Genomic DNA, 15,268 nt, shown 5'->3' with positions numbered 1-15,268 from the left:
AGGGTATCTATAAGATGATGGAGAAGGAAATGGCAACCCACTCCAGTATTCTTGCCTGGAGAATCCCCATGAACTGAGGAGCCTGGCAGGCTGCAGTCTATGGGGTCACAAAGAGTTGGACACAACTGAGAGACTAAACACACACATATGCATAAGACGAGGATGCTCTTGGTTCCAAGAGTGTTTTGAGGGACTGAATATGTACAGGCATTTAGAAAGAATGTTATTAATGTTATAAGACTGTTAGGTTAGATACAAAATTGGTTCAAGTTGCATAATGCAATAAAACCATAAACGCTGAGGTTTTCTTCTGGACAGATCAGACAAAATGTGCAATGCCAGCACGTAGCTCTGTAGTGTCCGGAATCTAACCAAGAGTGACTAGCAAGTTAAACACAGTCCATTTTTGTAGAGAATTAAGCAGTCCTTGGGTGGACCTCTGAAGCACTGTCTTGGTGTGACACTGAAAGATCTTGCTCTTTCCCCTTATTACCAAGTTTTGAATAATTTTTCTAATAATCTGAAAATTAAATTTTGATTTTTTTTTGTTGTTTAACTCATTATCTTATATAATTTAGACTAAAAACTACCATCTCAGTGGCTTCAGAGAGTGAAGAGATTAAAAGAAGGGAATGAGGATCTTCTCAATTCAAAATAAGCATCTTTCCCAGGTGACTGTTCACTCCACATCAAGGTCAACCAGGCAGGAGAAATTAACAATGAAAAGAGAACAGGACAGACATCTCCTGGGGAATGAGGCAAGTGGGAGGCTGACAGCCTTCCCTTCCCCCAGTAGGGCTGCCTTCATTTAAAGTGGGTAGCGCAGGTGGATTCGATCTCTCATCTTTTGTAAAACTGGTTGGGAGTGGAGCTTGGGCCAGCTGCCCTGGGCAGAGCAAGCCCCACTCCGCGCACGTCCCCCCCAGTCATCAGCTAATGCCTGGAATAAATTCTCCCCTCTCCTTGAGCTGGTTCATTCAGAGCTTTGAGGTCCTGGGCTGGGCGCTTCCTCTTGGGGACTGAAATAACGCGAGTGCAGACTGACTGGTGTAATGCTACCAGCCCTCTTTCAGGGCTCTTCTTTTTCTTCCTGGGCAATAAACATAGACACCAAAAACAGCAGTTATGATCCCCTCCCCCTTCTGGTTCCCTTCCAGCTTTTTCTGAACGATCTGTGCATCTCTGCGAGCCTCCATCCCTAGAGGGGGTAGCTCTTGTAAAACTGGTAGGAGACGTCTGGAAGAAAGCAAGTCCCCCGGAGATTTCAGCACCTGGGTAGAAACAGTCGGGCTTTCCAGGGGGTGGCCGGCACCGGGAGGCCTGGATTAAAGGCGGCGCTGGGCTGGCGAGATTGAGGTCCCGGAGACGCGCTCCAGGTGCTCCTCGCGGGGGTCCCGGGTGCGGCTGCCTGCCGCGCCCCGCCCAGCTCTGTCCCCGCAGCCTCGCGGGCTGCCGGGCTTTGTGGTTCGCCCGTGCGGCTGGGCCCCTGCTGGGGGTGTTGTTACGAGCATGTGCAGACAGCAGCCCAAGGTAGAGCGAGCGTGCCGGGCGAGCCCTGAGACTGGCCTTGCAATGCCATGTTTGTGTGTGTGCTCTAACTCCCGGAGAGCAACCAGGGAGACGGCTCCCCGGCCGGACTTGGCTGATGTTTTCTTGTTTCTGTTTCAGCCTTCAGGATAATTCCTTCAGCAGCACCGCTGTAACAGAGTAAGTGAATCTTGTCAATACAATAAGATTTGCATGCCTTTCTCAGGAAGCAACTAACGTGAAGGTATCCTCCCCCGTCCCCAGCTGCTCTGGGTACTAGATGCATTGTCTCCTGTAATCTGGGGCTGTGAAGACCGGGAGACGTGGGGGCTGGTGGGGCCCAGAAATCTTTACAGGTTGAAATCAGCCTTTTAGCAACTATGGGAGAGCTATTAAAGCAAACTGATGGCTTACGGGAGCACAGTTTTCCCATATTTGTGTTCTTGGAGTTCAGATTTTTGAAAAATGAATCTCGTTGACATGTCAGCAAGGAAGCTTTGTTGTGTTTTGCCAACACTGGTGTCTGTTTTCATGAGCACGCTGTGTACATTTACAGCAAGTAGGAGATGGATGTGAAATGACTGGAGTTGAATTCCAGCATGTGATAAATAGGCTAAACTTAGCCTCACCCTCTCCTTTCTACAGACTTTTAAGACAGTAAACTTTTCTTGCATGCCCTTTGTCGATTTTGTCTGCTGCCCTCAGAGATCTGGCTATCGTAGGACTGTGTTATCTACTCCTATGGCTAAAGCTTTTGATAGGGACAAGTAATACCATTCAAACATGGAATGAAGGAGTGTAAATATTTTACTCAAGACCAGCATGCATGGTATTTTTTATTAGATATTTAGAGTTTATGCTTTTAATTCTTGTCATCCTTTCCTTAATGTTTTCCTAATACTGTATTATATGTATATGTTAAAAATTAGTGGGTAGTATATTATGCTAATACTATATGTAACTGATATGGAATTTACATATATACATATATGTATGAAATATCTACGCTTTATTTAGCAGTCTTTCTCTAGGCTAACTCATGGTGTTTACTTCTGGGACCTTACTATAGAAGTTACTCTAAATAGTTTTTCAGGAAAAAGAGGTGTATATGGTTATATGCTCAACTACATTTAAAAAATGCTGCAAGTTTGATACAGAAGTCCCAGTAGCTTGGGAACTATTTGCTAAAGTTCCCTAACAGGCAAATAAATGATATGAGATTCAAGTCACTGTATCAGTGACTTGGTAATGGAGGACTATAGGGCTTCCCAGGCCCTCTTGATTTTTACATTCTTTTGTTTCTCTGGATACTACTCTCTTAGAGTTGAGCTTTGGGCTGTCTTAAGTGGAGTTACTTAAAAAAAGAAAAAGATCCAGGGTTGATTTTCGAAGATCCAGTGTAAAACACTCATTGAAACCTTCTTCCTGTTAATGAACTTGCTTGGTAACGGTGCTATAACTTTGCTTTCCTAAAAGCCTTAGAGTGGGGAGAGGCGCAGGCCAGAGATGAGGCTGTGGCTCGCTGGTTTGGGTACACGGGTATTACTTTCTTCCTTTTGCTGTGCATACAGCACCACAAGCTTCCTGGGCCCGACTCTCAGGACCTGGTGTGGCTGAATCCCCAAAGTCAGCCATAGGCATAGCAGCTTCAAAATGGAGTTCCTTAGTTTTAGATTTCACCTGGACATTGTTTTAAAATTGGTTTTAGTTAAATGCTGGGGAAAGTCTGGTACCTTGTCTTTGGACAGTCCCCAAGGAGTTCTGATTGCATAAGACCTTGTTGTTGTTTTCAGAGAAGTGACAGTGATTTATTTTAAAAGGCACTGAGTGACAATTGGGATGCCATCTGGCTAATCTAAAAATCTGAGGGGCATATTTGAAGCATACCAAGCCTTCATAGGTGTAACAGTACAGTCTAGGGCCATTTATAACTAGTCATTGTCTAATATAGTATTTTCTCCTCTCAGTTTTCCTTGGTTCTTTAGGCATGACCCCAAAGCCAGCAGGATCAGAATGTGCTATACTGAGATAGAAGTAGCAGGTGATTCATAAATGTTCAGGTCTGGTCTTGGCATACAGCACTTGCCTCTATTCTACGGTCTGGATAAAAGAAAACATCGCCTTTCTCCTATCTCCACCCTACGCCTACTTCCTCCTACCCACCCACACATACTTATCTTTTCTACTGCCTGAAATTCTACCTAGAGATTTTTTTTTGGATGAAGAACTCTGGTGGTGACCCTTATTAAAATGGAAATTTAAAAAGTCTGTGTCCCTGGGAGGTGGATTCAAATTGTCATTAATATTTTAATATAAATTATGTTATCAGCTAGTTTAACCTAACAAGGTTCTGCTTGGCCAGCTGGGGGTCTTTTAAGAGTCAAAGGGAGTGGAATTGGGAGGTACTCAAGGACACATTTTATTCTCTTCTTAATTTTTCCCATGCCTTGCCTGTCCCTGTCTGTGCAAATGTGGCCCAGTTCAGTTTCTTTTTCCTACCCAGATTCTTCCAAGGTCAGAATGGCCTTGGCCTTGGTTCTCTATCTGTGTACCCTCTCATCTGTTATTTTTCCGTGGTCATTTCCTATGTTGCCCTGGCTAACTCATTACTTGAAATGAAGCATATCCAGCAATGAATTCTGTGGCAAATTAGTTATCATCCAAAGCAGTAATTCTCAAAACCAAAGGATTGTCAGTATTATTTGGGGAAGGGGTTAGGGGCTTGTGAAAAATCCAGAGTTCCCAGGCTTTATTCTCAAGTGGAAACCTAGAGATGGGTGATCGTGTTGGAGTCAGCCAAATGCTGGTCTGGGTTTTGTAAACCTTTAGGTCAGCATTGAACATTTTAGAAGCATACTGGTTATGTGGGGGAAAAGCAATCTAGTTTGAAAACTCACATTCCTTGGCCCTACCCTCTGAGAGTCGATTTAGTGGGGCTAGCAGTGAGGATGAAGCTGGAACTTGCTGTATTTTTCCATTTTTAAAAATTAATTTATTTCAAAAATTGAAGTATAGTTGATTTACACTGTTGTGTTAATTTTCACTGTACAGCGAAGTGACTCAGTTATACAAGTATATACATTCTTTTTTATATTCTTTTCTATTATGGTTGATCCGAGGAAATTGAATATAGTGCAGCTTGCCATCTTACTCAGAGACTCCAGGTGGTGCCAACACAAATGGTTCTGGGGGCACACTTTGAGAAATCCCACAGGATTGCAGGCTGTCCTCTGCAATTGTGCCTTCAAGGAACACGATACTGCAGGGAATATGGCAGTCCCCTTTTGAGTACAGCTACATTTTATCGCATTACCAATCTGAGACCTCTGTACTTAATTTACCCCAAGTCAAAAAAGAGACTTATGGGTATTTCTTTCTCCACCATTATTCTAAAAAACAAGTCTTTCTCTCTCTCTTGAGCCTCTGGAAACATTTGAAGAGACTATTTGATGGGCTTAGTGTGAAGCAGAAGCCCCGCAGGCATCACTGCTTTATGCTTTGGAATCCTAGGAAATCCCTTAGCCACTGGGTGAAGGTGATGCTTACCTCACACCATTGTCAGGCTTAATTGAGATGATATGAAAGAGAAGATGAACTGGAAAGTACCTTTTAACTTTTCTTGTTTGTGGTTGATAGAGGAAGCAAAAATCCAAGTAGAGAGATAACTGCCTACCTTGAGCACTTCACAGGAAAATGATGGCAAGGACAAATTATTCATGTATTATCTGGGCAACCACAAATGAAAAATTCCTGGACTTAGAATCTAGTTGATGAGAACCTCAAAGGAAATCATTTGATAGAGGTGTCTTTACATTTTTACTGTGAACAGTACTAAGAAAAACATTTTATATTGCAATCCAGCACACACATACATACATGATTTCTTTGAACAAGTTTCGTGAAATAACACTTAGCCCTCACTATACTGACATTTTTTTTTTCCTATTCTGTTTCTCTACCAATAATAAAAACAAAATGCTGATAGCTGCTGTCTAATTTCAGGACCCTGTAATTATTAACCCCATATAATAGGTCACAATTTATAGTGTGAAAAACATTGTATTAGAAGATGGTCAGCTTAATATTTACGAAGACCATTAAAGAGATTGGTCTTTAAATTCTTTTATCAGAATAATGTGTAGGAAGAGAATCTCATGCTCAGGACCAGTTGGACACTTGATCCGAGTTGATTTTTTTTTCCCCCAGAGTTGGGATATCTGGGTATGGGTTCCCACTGTGAAATCTAGTTTTATAATTGAGCCAGTATTGTGCATTTGCTGGGGGCTCTGGGGCAAGGACTCAGTAGAAAAATCAGAAAGAAGATGTTAATTGAATAGAACTTGATGATCTTCACAGAAGCCATGGAAAACCCAATTGAACTTAGAGAGCTTGTGTATGTGTGCCCTGGAGCCATAGAAAGATCTATCTCATTGCCATATCTGCAAGCTAGAAATTGTGTTTTCTTGGGTGATGGCTGGAGTTGTTCCATAGTCCTTAAACTCTGATCAGCTAATTAGGTCTAGCCTCCTACTTCAGAAAGCATCTGCAACTTTGTATGTTCTGGTGCTGAGTTTCCATTTTTAACTAATTGTGCTTTGAGAAGAAAGATTAATAAATCAAATGAGGGGGATGAAAAAAAAGTTCTTGCCAAAGTCTTAACAATAGGTATTGTTGAGCTTGAAGGTTGAACCTTTGTTTGAACCCTAGTTCTTTGGAAGCAACAATTCTAGATTTTTCTTCTTCATTAATTTTTCTACTTAGCTAGGTTGCTTTTATTGGGAAACATTTTAATTCACATTACAAAGTTTAGATGATCTATTAAAGCAGATGTGTCAAATAGTGGAGAACAAGACAGCATTTAGGAATTATTGTTTTCCATGAGATGGACAGTGTGGGTTATTGAGACTTCAAAAGTTAAAAAAAAAAGGAAAAGCAAGGAAATTGATCCAAGGTTGCTAGAGTGGTTCGTTTGCATGCTCTGGGTACATCCATGTTCCTCAGTGCTTGGCCTCTTTTTTATTTATATGTTTGCCTAGTTGTCCACTTCGGGGGGAAAACTAATCAGATATCATGAACAGGCTCAGAGGTTAATAGGGAAATGCTCTACAGGCCATACAGTTTATCATTCATACCCAATTGTCAGACAAACAATGGACACGTGCTTTAAGCAGTACACTTAAAGTCAGCAGTGCTAAACATCATGAACAGCTATACTTGGTGACAACTTATTGGAGAATTTTTCCATCCTGAACATGGGGGTTAAAAGTATGATTAGAAATAAAACAATTACTTTCCATTAGAAGTCTCTGTTACCAAAATCAGTCGAATATTCTAGAAGAAATTTTTCTTTTTTGACAGAAAACCCAACTTTGCATCAGTTTACTGTTAGTAACAAAATTCATTTACCTAGTTAAAGTCAGTCTAATCTTAATCCTGACAATATACACATTTTTTTTTTCAAAATTCCTTTTTCACAGACTTTTTGTCACTTTCTAAATCCAGACAAATTTGTGCTCTATTTCTTCATACAGAAACAAACAACCATAGGAAAAAATTATTATCACCATTTTACCTCAACAAAAATATCTCCATTCTTTATACATTCTCTTTGTTGACAACATATATCCTACTTGCTTTACATATCAAAATGTTTCACTTATCATTTTTACATATGCCGACTCATCCTCAACAGCAGTTACAATTTTTAACCCTTGAAAGTTTAACAAAACCAAGAAACAAGTGGTTGAAATGTTACATCAGCATTTTCTGATTGCAAACTTAAGAACATTCTTCATAACTTCAAAAAAACATACATTTTTTAATAGCATAATTTTTCTTCAGTAGTACAACACATATGTTTAATAAACCCAAACATCTTTAGTTTCCCTCTTGGTCTTATAAGAATACAAAAGTAGGTAATCAGTTTATGGAGTATAGCCAGAATAGCCAAATTGTGCGTTCAGTTTTAAAGCCTTTTTCCCTTTGTATAGTTAACCCAAGGCTGAAGATCCAGGCTAAGTGCACCGTGTTTGTGTTTCAAGGACATGATAAAAGTCACTCAAACTTTTTCTCAGGCATATTTTTGTTTTCTCAGGATCTGGAAAAAAGTGTTTTATCAAGTTAGCTTTCCCTAACTGCATATGCAAAAAGAACCAGTTTTGTGAATTTCAGGGCTTTTATCTTAATCAATCTTCTTCAGATTCTGAAGAATACTATAGCCATACATTGTCCAAAAAAATTATCTTTCTTTTTTAGTCATAAACTCACAACTAAAATTTTTCTTAATGAATTGAACCTGAATTTCCCATTTTATATAATGCAACAAGAATACCAATCAACACAAATGGAATATACACTCACACACCAAACAACAGATCCATCATAAGCATCTCTGAAGGTGACCAGTACAGAGTCCCAAACAAACACTTTACGGAGTCCCAAAACAGATGGTCCTCAATGATAGTCAGATGTCAGAACCAATTGGCAAAATGCCCCAAAATGATGCTTGACGCTCACATGACACTTGGTGCTCACAAACGGTCCTCAACATCAGACATATGTCAGAACCAACTGGCAAAATGCCCAAATAGCACCTCATGTCCCAAACAGTTCTCAACATCAGGCACACATCAGAACCAACTGGCAAGAATGTCCAAATAGTACTAGTGCTCACAAACAGTCCTCAACAGCAGTCAGAACCAATTGGCAAGCACTCACAAATGGGAATGTTGCCTGTGTGCACACCGGTGGACTTACCTGGTTTTGGAGCTCGTCAGCTCATCCCAAATGCAGGTTTCCATTCCACCAAGAAAAGCATAAGTTGGCAGCCAGTGCCAATCAGGGGAGAAACAGGGAAGATCCTTAAATGGTTTTGGTTTTGGTTGTTTAAGGTACAGTTAATCTTCAGTTCCAGGGAGCTCTTGTTCTCATTTCTTTGTGGTCAGTTCTCAGAATTGTGGCAGCTCAAGTCCTGGGTCCAGCCTGGTCATCCTGTAGTTAACTCCTCCACCTGGGGTTTTGTTATCTGTAAGATAGCTCACAGGATATGGCTCAGAATATTATGTACAGCTCTTGAGAAAGAGCTAAAGGTCCTTGCCTGTGCTTAATGACTACCTTATTCTTAGTCTCCTTAGACTGTTTTCCTTGGTTTCAGCATTTCTCACTTCTCACTTTCTTATTTCTCACTTAATCAAATGTATTCTTTGATTAAGGTTTTTTACAGGCACAAAGCAGGCAGAAGACATGGTGGGGGGAGGGGGAAAGGACCATATACTGTTTCATGATGATGTAGAGGCGTGGGATTGTGAGGTGAGTGGAGGGAGGTTCAGGAGGGCAGGGGTATATGTATGCACACAGCTGATTCACTTACTTGTGCAGCAGAAACTAACACAACATTATAAAGCAATTATACTAAAAAAAGAAAAAGTAGTGCTGCTCAAAGTGTGGGTTCACAAACTTTAACTAGTCTGAGATAAGAACAGTACAGAAATAGGGAGTATGCTTTTAATAACCTTTATAAGAATTTGACATTCCTGTGACATTTTTACCAAATTATTTCTCCACAGTGGATTGGAAATGGAAAACCAACTGGTCAGTCCTGAATCCCCAAAAGTTTGAGAAGCACAGCTCCAGTGCCTAAGGCAGTATTTGGAAGCAGTCAGTGCTCAGTAAATGCTTGCTCACTTATATCGGGCCTTTCCTGGTGGCTCGGACTAAAGAATCCACCTGCAAAGCAGGATACTTGGGGTTGATCCCTGAGTCAGGAAGATTCCCTGGAGAAGGGAATGGCCACCTACTCCAGTATTCTTGCCTGGAGGAAGGCGCTTGGCAGGCTACGGTCCCTGGGGTCACAAAGAGTCGGACATGATTGAGTGACTAGGCACACACACTTATTTCAGGGAACAGACTTGCCGAGGGGCCCAGGTTAATGATTTGATTCAAATACTTATGAAGTATCTACTCTGGGGTAGCACTGTGGGCACTGTGGCAGTATATCTAGAAAAAGACACGATGGTTGTTTCTTTTCATGGAATTAACAACTAATTAAAAAGATCTCAGAGGGACAAAGAAACTACATAACTAGGCAAGAACTAGATGATTACTAAAACCTCAGAATGAAAAGTAAACATTTATGTACTAAGGTTAAAGGGGGAACATGGCATGTGGATGAACTTGGCAAGGAAAGTTCACAGAGCTTGTAAGGCTTGAGCAGTGAGGGCTGAGTAGGAGTTGAAGATAGAAAAAGCATTCCAGGTTGGAGCAGGGTGGGGTGAGGTTGGGTGGGATGGGGTGGGGAAGGCTGAGAAAAGGAACAAAGGCTCCCTCATACACTGGGGTGAGACTGCGGTCCTCCTCAAGATGCCCTTAGGCAGTGTAGAGCTCTGGAGATTTTTCAGTATGGAAAAGCCAAGAATTTTTCATGAGGTTATTTCATAAGTTTTGTGAAAAGGAAGGAGGTCAGGAAAGTCTGGAGGCCAGTGGAGCAAGCCAGATGGCAGCTGGTATGGCTTGGGACTGCCGGAGGCAGAAGAAATGCCAGGAGGCACGTAGCTGCGTCCCTTTTGAGCCAACAACAAGCTACCAGTCTTGGTGTCAGATGGTCCCTCAAGGGCTGTGAACACTTAGGTTGCTAAGGTCTTGTTAGTTGAGGTGACACAGAGCAGTGGATGAAAAAGGAGTGTTACCTCTGGTTCTAAGCATTTAAGCTCACATGATATGACAACATTGGTATCATTACCTGTTGGACATCTGAGGAATTGACACTGGTTTGGGTGAGAGTGGTAAAGATTGTTCCTTTCTTTAGTTTCCTGTGCTAATCTTCAAATAATTCTAGAATATTGCTTCTTCTGCTTCAGCAGGCAGTTGGATCTGATGTGGTTTTATTTCCTCTCTTCAGGTGTGACGAAGACACAGTCTCTCTGCATGAAGATCAGACTGATTGCTCCAGTCTCAGGTAGGACCCACCATTGCCTGGTTCTTAATTATGAAGGACAGAAACCATCTGGTCTGGTGTCTTAACTCTCTTTGAATTCTAATAATTTGTTCTCATGTCCTATTTCTTCTCAAAGGTTATCAGCTCTTGAAGGAAGTTTTGTTCACTTTTGGATACCCCCTTAGCACTCAGGACAGTGTCTTTTCTATGGAGAATGCTCAGTAAATGCCTACTGAATTAAACATTGATTAGTGCATTTAAATGTTCCCATTATAGACTAAGGAAGAGGTTCTAGAATTATTCACCAAACATGGCAGTCTTGGTCATCAGGGGGTTCGTGGTATGATGGCAAGATCTTAACGTTAACCATTTCTCGTCCAAGTTTGCTGTGTTCAAGCACTTTCACATACATTTTATTATTTAATCTTAACAGCCAAAAGGAAGCTGTTGTTTCCTTCCTCATCCGAGGTGGAAAAACCGAGACTCAGAGGGGTTATATCTCATCCAGTATAACACAGCTGTGATGAGGCAGAATTTGGACTCTGGTATATGTGATGCAAGAGTCCACTTGTTGGATAAGGAACATTTGTTGAAGGCCTTTGTTTCATACTTTTTTGTGTGCATCAGAAACCAGTGGAGACAGATATGGGATGTAGAAAAACAAATCAGTCTCTGCTCCCAGGGGTTCAGTGCCCTGGAGGAGATAGACAAGAATATAGGTGATGATGCTACAGTACATTAGGTGCTATTTTACTACAGGGAAACAGAAGACTCACTTAGAAGGACCAAATAGCCCAGTGAGGTTTCTGGGATAGATTCCTGAAGAAAATTACATGTGGCACGTGACTCCTTTTTTTTTTTTTTTGGTGGAGTATAAGGCCAAAAACTATGATGCTACCAAGCAGAGGGATCAAATTACTGTCTAGCCAACAGAGAGCAGAGAGAATTCAAGTTGAAGCAAGCAGTTCAGGATGGCAGGAACCCTGAGAGCTGAGGAGGCTAGGAGTGGTAAGAAATAAAGTTCCAGAGAGAAACAAAGACCTGATTACAAAAGTTTTAAGTACCCTGCAAAGGAGTTTGGACTTTATCCTGGAGGCATTGGAAAGACTAAAAATAGCCTTCAGTTTTTTTCTCTGCAAACAGCTATTCACCTAAGGCCCTATGTGAGAGTAACAATAGCCCCCATTTATTGGATTGTCGTCTGGAGCCAACTTTCTTTGGTAGGCATTTCACAGAGACTGTACTACCTGTACTACTGTGCTAGAGATGCATAGTATCTTATGGATGAGAGCCACAGAGGTGAGGTGGTGTGGCTCAGGATGCATCTCTAACAAGTGGGAGGATCTTTTGGACTCTTATTCTTTTTAGAACACCATGTTCATTCTCAGTTATGGCTGATTGCAATAAGAAGTGACATAAATTACATTACCTGAACTCTGTTTTGGGGATTCTGAGGAACCAGTAATAGGTTGGAAATGTATTCATAAAGATGACTTTTGTATTTATGTTTTACATTTGTATAATAAGAGAAAGTGCTTCCCCCTGACCCCCACCTTCCTTGTTCTTCAAGTCAAGAATGACATTTACATCTTTTGGGTACCTTGAAAATATGACTTAAAAACAAAATTCAGGTTTTATTTTTAGGAAGCAGTCTATCAAAACAGTCATTTTAAATTTGAAAAGTCAGTTTTTCTTATTCTTGAGTGTTCTAGAATTCTCCTTGAGTGAGGAAGATTTTAGTTCAGCTCAGTCGTGTCCAACTCTTTGCAACCCCAAGGATTGCAGCATGCCAGGCTTCCCTGTGCATCACCAACTCCTGGAGCTTGCTCAAACTCATGTCCATCCAGTTGGTGATGCCATCCAACCATATCATCCTCTGTCACCACCTTCTCCTCCTGCCTTCAATCTTTTCCAGCATCAGGGTCTTTTCCAGTGAGTCAGTTCTTTGCATCAGGTGGCCAGAGTATTGGAGTTTCAGCTTTAGCATCAGTCCTTCTAATGAATATTCAGGGCTGATTTCCTTTAGAATGGACTGGTTGGATCTCCTTGCAGTCCAAGGGACTCTCAAGAGTCTTCTCCAACACCACATCAATTCTTCTGCACTCAGCTTTCTTTATAGTCCAACTCTCACATCCATACATGACTAAGGAAAAACCATAGCTTTGACTAGACAGACCTTTGCTGGCAAAGTAATGGCTCTGCTTTTTAATATGTTGTCTAGGTTGGTCATAGCTTTTCTTCCAGGGAGCAAGCTTCTTTTAATTTCAAGGTTGCAGTCACCATCTGCAGTGATTTTGGAGCACCCCAAAATAAAATCTGCCACTGTTTCCACTGTTTCCCCATCTATTTGCCATGAAGTGATGGGACCAGATGCCATGATCTTAGTTTACTGAATGTTGAGTTTTAAGCCAACTTTTTCATTCTCCTCTTTCACTTTCCTCAAGAGGCTCTTTAGTTTTTCTTCATTTTCTGCCATAAGGGTGGTATTATCTGCATATCTGATCATATAAAGCAGGAGTCCCCAAAACCTCTGGGCCACAGACTGGGTCCCTGGCCTGTTAGGAACCCAGGCCACACAGCAGGAGGTGAGTGAGCAAGCATGAAGCTTCATCTGCTGCTCAGTTCCCTAGCCCTCCATTGTTCACAGTACTGCGTGAGCCATCCCCTGACCTTGGCCATGGAAAAATGGTTTTCCACGAAACTGGTCCCTCGTGCCAAAAAGGTTGGGGGCCGCTGATGTAAGCGGAATGCTCCCTTTGCCTATGGTAGTTGCTGAATTCTAAAATACATCTAGATTTAAGAGGGACGAATGACTTAAGAGTGTTATTACATCACTGTGAGGAAATTGAAATGATGGGATGATGTATTGAATTTGATTGATGGGTGAACATGAACAGTGCTCTCCTAGAACTGAGTATGTGCAGGTAATGCCAGCCCAGTCAGTCTTCTCCAGCCATTCCACACCAACAGGACCAAGACACTGGGATCTTTGGCTTTGCATTGAAAGGGTTGTTTAAATAGGTGGCTTGGTTGGGTGAAATTTAGCCCTTGTCTTATATTCTATTGAGGTTGTATGTATCTTATTAAAATAGCTTCTAGTTAAACTTTTTTATAATTTATCTTTAATGAACTAATTAATCAGGCAGCATCAGGGCTTAGTTGTGGCATGTGGGATCTTCAGCTGTAGCACACAGACTCTCTAGTTGTGCTGTGTGGGCCCCCATCGCCTGGGCTCAGTAGTTGCAGCTCAGAGCTTAGTTGCTCTGCCATATATGGGATCCTAGTTCTCTGATGAGAAATCAGACCTGTGTCCCCTCCCTGCAAGGTGGACTCTCAACCACTGGACCACCAGGGAAGCCCCTCTAGTTAAACTTTTAAAGTTTAACTGAAAGTTATAAGGAGATGATTGAAGACTTGCCAGTGAGGAGCAAACATCAACACCTTGAGCCAAGGACTCATGTATGAGAGTCTGAGGGCCCACTCCAGGTCTGAGTGAATTAGCCCTTCAGTTTGGCACCTTATTTAATCAGAGAGGTTTAGAGTCTTAATCTATAAAGTTGGGATGATCATAGCTAACCGGGATATCTCACATTATTATTGTGAAAGAAAAATATGACATATGTGAAACCATATTGAAATGAAAAAAGGGAAGCAAACACGATAGCATGTACCAAGCTACAGCTATGGAAAATGTACCCACTAGCAAAGGCTGGAAGGGAGTGTGGCATGTTCTAAAAAGTGAAGTTCAGTCTCTCTGAAACAGCCTACACTAAAAAGTTTGCGGAGTAAATGAACAGCAGTGGATATCGCCAGCCTCTTTTCCAGGGCGGGTTATTAGACTCTTCGGTGCTTTCTAATCCTGAGTCTTTCCTATTCTAGAGATGAAGACAATAAAGAAAATTACCCCGACGCCAGGCCTCCGCTAGAGGAGCCTGCACCGCCGCCCAGTGAGCCGCAGCATGCAGAGCAGCCCCCACGGCTGGACGTGCTGCGCCCCACCATGGGCAACTTCAAGTCGCGGAAACCCAAGTCCATCTTCAAGGCGGAGAATGGGAGGAGCCACGGAGAAAGTCAGGTAGCAGCCTCCACCTTCTCGGGCACCTTTGCCCAGCTGGGTGTGTCTCTGGCGAGAGCACGGTTCTGGTGAAGTCTGAGCACGTTCTTTTGTAGGCAGTGATTAGCTTGACTTGCCACTGGGCACCGGCGAACTGGGACGCGTGCATGCTTCCCTTCCGGGGGTATTAATAGTGCTCTGTGCTGGGCAGTCTGCTCATTAAGCGCCCTTTCAAACTGCTACTCTTAAATGCTGGACTTTGACATTGATTGAGAGGAGCTGCTGCAGTCTTTGCCGGGGAGAGTGGAGGAGGATCTCCAGTGACCTTCACTTACCCAGGACAGGAAAAAATGGCCCCAAACTTGGAGACTCTTCTCAGCAGATCAAAAGTCCCAGGGTTATCTAGAGCCATTCTTCTTAGGCTGCAGTTTAGTGGCTTTGGAAAAACACTCAAGCAATGTATGTGCCTGTTTTAATGTGTGTGGAGAATCTGCTTCATTGAGGTCGGCAAATATTTACATGTATGAATGAAGCATCTGTCCAACTTGATTCAAGTAATTCATTTTATCTACATATTTGTTTATTTAGTTCATTTTTCTAGTTGTAGAGGGAGGTAGCAAAAAATATGATTTTTAAAACTCTTAAAACCCCTCAAATAACTTATTCTCTCTTATAAAAAGAGATGACTATAACCCATTTTAATCTTACTGGGAGGTTAATGGGCCCAGCCTTAAGATTGTACTTGTAATGCATCT

General features: G+C 41.9%; 1 protein-coding gene across 13 annotated transcripts in view; it reads left to right on the top strand.

Moving 5' to 3' along the window:
- The first annotated feature begins 975 nt into the window (after window positions 1–975).
- The window catches only part of FAM13C (family with sequence similarity 13 member C), a 136,315-nt gene continuing 122,022 nt past the window's right edge, over window positions 976–15,268 (top strand). For 2 of the 13 annotated variants that reach the window (XM_069571659.1, XM_069571655.1), the window contains exons 1-4: window positions 1,013–1,275; window positions 1,669–1,707; window positions 10,424–10,480; window positions 14,339–14,534. In XM_069571659.1, the coding sequence (XP_069427760.1) occupies window positions 14,460–14,534 (75 nt within the window). In that variant the 5' untranslated portion in view covers window positions 1,013–1,275; window positions 1,669–1,707; window positions 10,424–10,480; window positions 14,339–14,459. The other 11 variants (XM_069571658.1, XM_069571654.1, XM_069571657.1 and 8 more) reach the window with 10 other exon arrangements.

This window comes from Ovis canadensis, chromosome 25, assembly GCF_042477335.2.
Source record: "Ovis canadensis isolate MfBH-ARS-UI-01 breed Bighorn chromosome 25, ARS-UI_OviCan_v2, whole genome shotgun sequence".
Lineage (NCBI taxonomy): Eukaryota > Metazoa > Chordata > Mammalia > Artiodactyla > Bovidae > Ovis > Ovis canadensis.
The sequence above is the reverse complement of the archived record's forward strand: the minus strand, read 5'-3'. Positions and strand labels throughout refer to the sequence as shown.